This window comes from Nannospalax galili, unplaced genomic scaffold, assembly GCF_000622305.1.
Source record: "Nannospalax galili isolate Female #2095 unplaced genomic scaffold, S.galili_v1.0 scaffold18, whole genome shotgun sequence".
Lineage (NCBI taxonomy): Eukaryota > Metazoa > Chordata > Mammalia > Rodentia > Spalacidae > Nannospalax > Nannospalax galili.
Genome location: NW_008346548.1, coordinates 8,838,330 through 8,845,890, shown reverse-complemented (window position 1 = coordinate 8,845,890; position 7,561 = coordinate 8,838,330). Strand labels below are relative to the sequence as shown.

Below are 7,561 nucleotides of genomic sequence, written 5' to 3'. Positions count from 1 at the left end.
TTTTTTTGAACTTTATGTGTCTTTGTGGTTTACTTTTTGTGTATGAAGAGCTGGTTTGTGTAAGCTTCTGGTTCTCTCTTTTAATTTTATATTGTCATGGCCGGATTGTATTTTGTCTTCAGGAGTTCCGCGGTGGCCCAATTCCAATGTGGGTCAGAAGTTTTCAGACTTTCTCCTTAGGTCTGGAATCTTCTAAGAATGATTTTGGCCTCAGGAACTTGGGTGTTGGACTGACCTGAGATCCTGGCCGTGGCGGTGCCAAGCAGGGATGCAAAGGCAGATGGGGTGGGAATAAGCCCCAAGATTTCCCAGGGAGTGGATTGAGTAGCTGGGTTGTACTGGATGGAAAGGATCAGGGAGAGGAAAGGTAAGCCTCGGAGCCCCAGAAAGAGGCTGTCAGCTCCAGAAAGAGGCCGGCGGGTGTTGCAGGACCAGGGAAGTAGAGGGAGGTGAGGGCGGGGCCAGGTCCAGAAGCAGTGCTCCTGGGGCCTAAGGAAGGCACTGTTTGTCTGTGTGAAAAAGATCGGGAAGCAGTATTCCTTCCCCAGGTGTCTGGGGACCCAAGACTAGGAGGAGGAGTTTATTTAAATTCACAGGTTTAGGTAGAGTCTATCATGGTAGTGAAGGCATGGAGGCAGGAATACAAGGCAGCTGGTCATACTGGGTTCACAGTCAGAAAACGGAGAAGAATTCTGATGCTCATCCTCCTTCCTTTTTATTCAGTCTAAGACTCTAACCCATGAGATGGTGCCACCCACATTCCAGGTGGATCTTACCTCCCTGTAAACCTTCGTGAAAACAGCTTTATAGCCACACCTAGAGGTATATTTTCATAATGATTCTAAATGTAGCTGAACTGATGATGAAGATGAACCATCACAGTGACTGCTAGGTCTCTCTACTCTGAAGTTGTAATTTTTCCCCTTCATAGTATATCTTTAGAGGTGAGTTCCTAAGTCCTAACCCATATTGAAGAAGTAGAATTAAGAAGCACTTCCTTCAGGAGGCTGCATATAGCTAGAGGAGTGTAGAAATAAGATTCACTTCCTACAGGGGGATGTAGCTATTTTGATATTTTGGGATTATTGTGTAAGGAAATTTGTTTCATTTATTTTGGTAGATACATATATATATATTATATAAAATCAGTGTGGACTAATAGATATGTTTTTATTTGGATTGCATTTATTGCTGTGACTCTCATCTACATTTTGTGAATTATTTTTAGCTTTGCCTAGTGGGAAGCTCCTTCAGGTGGTTCCTTGTCACATGCCTCTATTTCTTTTTTCTTCCGCACTTCCTTACTTTCTGATACTGTAAGATGTTCCCATCTCATCTTATATCCTCCTGTCCTGACATTAACTACCTGGCCATTTCTTCAGGGAAGAGCTTTTTATGCATTTCTGTATTTAATTTCTATTTTGATGAGGATTTTGAGTCTTTTGTTGAGTTGGGACCCTGAGGAATATTCATCTGTAGTTAGCTGTCTTTTCTTGTATCTTTTTTCTTCTTTTCATATTACTGTAATGCTGATCTTGTAAAGCGAGTAACAGGGTGTTCCCTCCTATTTTCGGAAGTCATTTTATAAAATTTATATTTTGTAGGAGTACTGCGGAAAGAAAAACCATGTTGATTGTTTCTGATTTTTTCTTTGTAGGGGTAAAATCATGACAACTTGACATGGGCAGTTCAAAAAAATTTTTTATATTATTTAATTCTTAAATGATTCTTGGCATTCATGAGTGAAGCTATCTTGACTTAGATTTTTCTTTTTATTATTTTTTAATATTTTTATCATTTTCATTTTATGTGTATGAGTGTTATGCCTGCATGTAGGTAAGTGCACCCGTGTCGTACAATGCCCACGGAGGACAGAAGAGGATGTTGGATCCCCTGGAACTGGAGTTATGGACAGTTGTTAGTGGCCATGTGGGTGCTGGAACCCGGGTCTTCTGCAAGAACAGTGTTCTCAACCACTGAGCCATCTCTCCAGCCCCTGGATTTTTGTATTTTTACATTGATATATATATGTATGTGTGTGTTTGTGTAGACATAGATGTACCTACACACAGCTACCCATATATATTCAAGTTCTCTGTTGTTTTTTCTTTGAATTTGATAGCTTGTGCCCTCCAGGGAATTGGATTGGTTCATCTTTTTTTTTTGTGGATTTAGGAACATCAGATTATTTATAGTGTTTCCTGGTTTTCTTTTTTCCTTTCTTTTTTAATGCATGCTAGTTCAGTAGTGATATTTCCATTTTTATTTGTGATGTTAATATTTTGTATCATTTGGTTTTTGTAGTTAAGACTGACTAGAGCTTTATCATCTTGATGTTATTGGTCTGTTCTAAAAGGAACCAACCTTTTGTTTGTTTGTTTTTCTGTTTTTTCTATTTTCTATTCACTGATTTCTGCTCTAATCTTCATTCCCTTTTATTCTGCTTATGATCATTTTTGTTTCCTCCTCTTTTTCTAATTACCTTCAGAACAAGCATAGGTTATGGGTTTCAGGTCTTCTTTTCTAATGTAAATATTGAATACTCCACATTTTGAACAGTGATTCTTCCCTGAAATCACTTGGTTTGTTGGGAAAGATACTACATAAAAGAATGGGGTTCAGGGACACATAAAAAGGAAAATGTTGCTGAATCTTGAGTTTTAATTGAAAAAAGCAGGAAAGGTAACAGTCTGGCAGAAGAAGGCATACAAGAAATTTTGTTTATAGGTGAAACTACAATAAAAGAAAGGATTTTGAAGATAGTCTTTAACATGTCCTCGTATAGCCTTATATTTAAGAATTTTGTTCTTGCATTTTATTTTTAAAATTGATATTAGTGGCATTGATTATAATATAGCACCCTTGCCCCTGGACAGAACAGTGTGGCTACCCTGTACATACCTCATCAGGCTGTTCACTGCTTGGTGTGTGTCACCTGCTCAGTTTCTTATTTCACTTATAGATGTTATTGGTACCAATATAGTAGCAGTGTGTATTAGTCACTTTTCTGTTGCTGTGACAGAAACACTGACCCAAGCAATTTATAGAAGGAAGAGTTTATTTGAGCTTATGGTTCCAGGGGAATTAGTCTGTCATGGCAGGGAGGCATGGTGGCTGGAGGTGGCTGGAGCAGGATCAGCAGAAGTGAAGCTCTCACATCATCACACAGACACAGGTAGGCAAGAGAGTGACTGGAGATCCGGCAAGGCTTAAGAAGTCTTTAAGCCCATCCCCAGTGACGTGCTTCCTCCAGGATAGCCACCCCTTCTAAAACCTCCCAAAACAGCACCATCATCTGGGGACAAAATGTCCAAACACTTCGAGCCTGTGGGGACATTTTCATTCAAACCACCATACAGTGTGTGACTGTTTTACTGATTTTTTTAGCAGCCTATATCTATTTTTGCTGATTGTTACCTTTCTCTTTTCTGTTTTGCCCACAGAAATGCTGAGCCGATTATCAGGATTAGCAAATGTTGTTTTGCATGAATTATCAGGAGATGACACTGACCAGACTATGACGGCTCCCTTAGAAACTGTGAGTACGTCTGTTGTGATTGAAACTGGTGAGGCATACGTTTTGTGTTCTTTAGCAGAATCCTTTGGGCAAAGTAGAAATGATATTTGAGAAAAATATTAAGACTAAATGATCTTTTTGCTGTAAGTTTTTTAGTGAAGGAGCTGTGGGGGTGGAAATAAGCGCTGGGTGAGATTGGAAAGCTTTCTCTGTTGTCGCCCTTGGGCCTGTTTAATATCTAATTGTCTTAAATCTATGTCATTTTCCTCCTCCCCCCTTCCTGCTCCCATCTCCTGCTCCCGTCATTCTCTTCCTCTTCCTCCTTGGGAATATAACTCCTGTCCATGGGAAAGATTTAAATGGCAAATGGTACTGAGCACCATTGTCTTTGAGAATATCTGTTTACTTTTATAAATTCATCTGCCACCTTTCTTCTGGTTTGCATTGTATTTTCTTGGGCCACATAAGGAATAAAAAGAAATCCATTTAGTTTTCTGAAAGATAAGCAGCAATGCCTAATGATTAGGAGAATTTCTTTTCTAAATAACTCTTTGATTTTCATTTTTTGTTTGAGACAGGGTCTTGTATATACCAGATTGGCTATGAACTTTCTGTGTAACCAAAATAACCTTGGACTCCTGAGCCTTCTGTTTCTACTTTCCAAGGGCCAGGACTAAAGGTGTACTGTACCATGCCCAGTTTATGCAGTGTTGGGAATTGAACCCAGGATTTAGTGCATGCTAGGCAAGCAGTCTACCAAACTGACCTAAATCTATAGCTTTCAACCAAGCTAATTTTAAATTTTAAGCTTTTTTACTTAACAGTATATAATCTTTGCTTACTTCAGTTTTTTTCTTTGGTTAAAATTAGGATAATAATACTTTAATGAGATAAAAATATTCAAGATATGAGTTTGGCAAAGGATGAATTGAAGTTGTGGGAATGAAGGCATTCCTGCTGGAAGTTAATACCTTTCCCCTGTGCATTAGCATTTTTTTCCCCCTAAATACTAGGAATTACCCCAGGAAACTGACATGGAATTTAACAACAGAGCACAAGAGGATGCTCTAGAACGCCTGGCTGATGCAGAGAAGTTGGTGGTGGAGCTGAAAGACATTATTAGACAGAAGGATGTTCAACTCCAGCAGAAGGATGAAGCACTACAGGTATTATTGTTCAGGTCATTTGCTGAACATTTGATAAAGACAGATCATGCACTTAGATTTTTTTCTTCACATAGGTTATTAGAGAATCTGTATATTTCCTAAATACTATAACATGATGCCTGCTGAAGGTAACTTCTCTTATGTGTTACAGAAATGATAAGTATTTATGTGTCATCATTATTCCCTGGCAGGAAGAAAGAAAAGCTGCTGATAACAAAATTAAAAAAATAAAACTTCATGCAAAGGCCAAACTAACTTCTTTGAACAAACACATAGAAGAAATGAAGACACAAGGAGGGTCTGCCCCACCTGCAGAATCTCACTCCAAGGAGCCACTCTCTAAGGTAGGAGGACTGGGTATAGAATAGGTGCTTCCCAAGTCGGTAAAGTCTCTGATATAGCAGATGTGCACTAAGCACAAGCATTTATAGTGGTAAAATAACACAGCATGAAAGGCTACCCTTTCTTATTGAGCTTGTAGTTTGAACTGTAGGCCACAAGTGGGGACAGGGTGCGGGGACAACATACAGAAAGGCCTACAGAAAATGTGGGCATAAAATGCCAGTTGTTACCTAGACTGTCAGACATATAAAAGGCTCAGAGGAAGAAATAAGCACTAAATGGAGATATGTACTTTTTGGAAGAGTTTGATCATATTAAAGACTATGATCTCTAAGTGTTCCCTCCCTCCACTCTGTAATCCTTTCCTTCCTTCCTTAACATGGAATATTCTTTGCTGTTTTATAGCCACATCATTGTGGTGAGCATTGCTTCTCCTTGTTTGGGCTGAGGAGATAGCTCAGTAGAGCAGCACCTGCGCAGTGTGTGTTAGACCCTGGGTTTAATCCCTAGTTCGTCATGGTGTGAGATGAGAATCAGAATAAGCTTTATTTACTTTTCAAAGTTGATTTTTAACAGCATTTCTTTCGTTCTTTTTTCTTTTTTCTTTCTTTTTTTGGTCTTTTTGAGATAGCATCTCTCTGTAGCCCCATTGACCTGCCTGGAACTTAGTATGTAGACCAGGCTGGTCTTGAACTCACAGAGATCCACCTGCCTTTGCCTCCCAAGTGCTGGTACTAAAGGCGAGTGTGCTACCATGCCCAGCTCTTTTCTTTTGTTCTTAAGTAACTTCTTTATTTGCATTCATTTTTTCTTCCTTTATGGTTCTGTGATCACTCTCTCCCCCTGGCCTTGGTGGTAGTACTAACATTTTGTTTCCCACGTGTGTTTCTTCAAATTTCCATTTAGTCCTGTTGTTAGATTTTTAAATTATCCACTTGATACTCTACTTTTCATTTTAATTTAATTCTTATCCCCAGGGTCTTAAATATATCAGCATCTTTTAGCTTCATTTGCTTTTTCTTTTAATAAATGGTTTCCATCAGTCAACTTCCAGCTGTCAGTAGCAGCAAGCCTTTAATGATTGTACACTTGATATGGAGCTAGAATTCGGGGAAGATGTGCTTTAGAAAATGATAGCTGTCTTCAGATGCTTTGCTAATATGGGAGAGAAAAGGCACAGTTGTTCTTTTTACTTCTAGTGAGCAGATCTAGGCTTGTTAGGGAGTTAAGAACAACATATAATCTAATTCTAAGCAAAAGCATTGTGGGGGGAAAAAGGAGACCATTGAAAGATTCGAATTTCTCCTCACTGGCTCTTTTCAGATGTTTCATCCCTCACTGAACATCACCCGTAGTCTTCTGAACTCTGCTCATGATTTTTTCAAAGCAGCAGGACAAAGGGTTTTCTATTAAATTTAGACTTACATGAGAAATATTGATTTCTCTCCAATATCTTCCTGTTTTGGTTGCTTTCCAACATTTTATTTTTAAAAAAATACAGTAATTTGGGTGAGTCACCTGTCCTCTTGAGCAAAGAGGCCGTGAAGACCCCACCAGATGGACCTGAACCAGTGTCCAGTCAACAAAGAGGACGGTCAACACAGAGGAATCATTTCCTCCATGCTTCCAAGTGAAGCCAGCCATGGTTGAGCAGGACCTTTGTGGTGGCTGCTTTTAAGCCAACTATGGTACTTAGTTTAGTTTATTCTCTATTTAAGGTTGAGTCCTTTATCTAAAGAGCTGTCCCATAAAGACCAAAAAATAAAAAATAAACAAACAAACAAATAAATAAATAAATAGGTTTATCTGGGCCAACTTTATAGCCTTAAACACCCAAAAGGAAAGTGTAACCAAAGATTAATGGGGTCAATATAATTTTTAAGAGTCCATATGTATAGTTAAAGGCTATATAACAAAAAACAGTGTCAGACAGGTGATACCTTCCTTTGAGTTATTGGCCAAGGTGGTGCAAGAGACTCCCAGATAGTAACCCACCATAGAACTGGGAAAATGAACAGCAGACCCCAATCTTATTTAAAGGAATATTGACAACTGATTGCTGGTAGATGAGGAACTGAGGATCTTCCTAAAACAAGGATCTCTAGATAGCCTGACTAGATTCAGCAGATGGACAAGCCCTGGAGAATGGCTGGGGGTGTCGAAAACACAGAGGGCAGAAACAGGGATGACAGAGTATGTGTCTCCAGTATGTGGGACGGGGGAGGCTATGGGAGGGTGCCATTTGGGAAGTGGGTATATAGATGAATAAGATTGTGTGGGATGTTCTGTATGATCTACGCACAGAAAAATCAACAAATTTTAAGAAAAGACATATTTGAGGAGGAAGCATAAAAATTTATTTCATGTTAAATAGTAGAGGGGATAAACATTACCAGTGAAATCTACCTGATGACTTTATATCCATACTGAGGTACTAAGGATCCAAGTGTAACCAAATGTGACTAGTAATCATCAGATACATAGAGATTAAAGACGCATGTGCAAACATCTAAGTGTTAGTAGCATTAAAAATGAG

The 7,561-nt window shown here is 39.0% G+C and overlaps 1 protein-coding gene and 1 non-coding gene across 7 annotated transcripts in view; both read left to right on the top strand.

Moving 5' to 3' along the window:
• Golgb1 (golgin B1) overlaps positions 1-7,561 on the top strand; it is a 102,026-nt gene that overhangs the window by 15,449 nt on the left and 79,016 nt on the right. For all 6 annotated transcript variants that reach the window (XM_029568208.1, XM_008842920.2, XM_008842919.2 and 3 more), the window contains 3 exons: positions 3,444-3,538; positions 4,531-4,683; positions 4,875-5,027. In XM_029568208.1, the coding sequence (XP_029424068.1) occupies positions 3,446-3,538; positions 4,531-4,683; positions 4,875-5,027 (399 nt within the window). In that variant the 5' untranslated portion in view covers positions 3,444-3,445. The remainder of the gene's footprint in view (positions 1-3,443; positions 3,539-4,530; positions 4,684-4,874; positions 5,028-7,561) is intronic.
• On the top strand, positions 1,598-1,690 carry LOC115072019. The gene has a single exon (XR_003851078.1). It is a non-coding gene; the product is annotated as a small nucleolar RNA SNORA69 (small nucleolar RNA).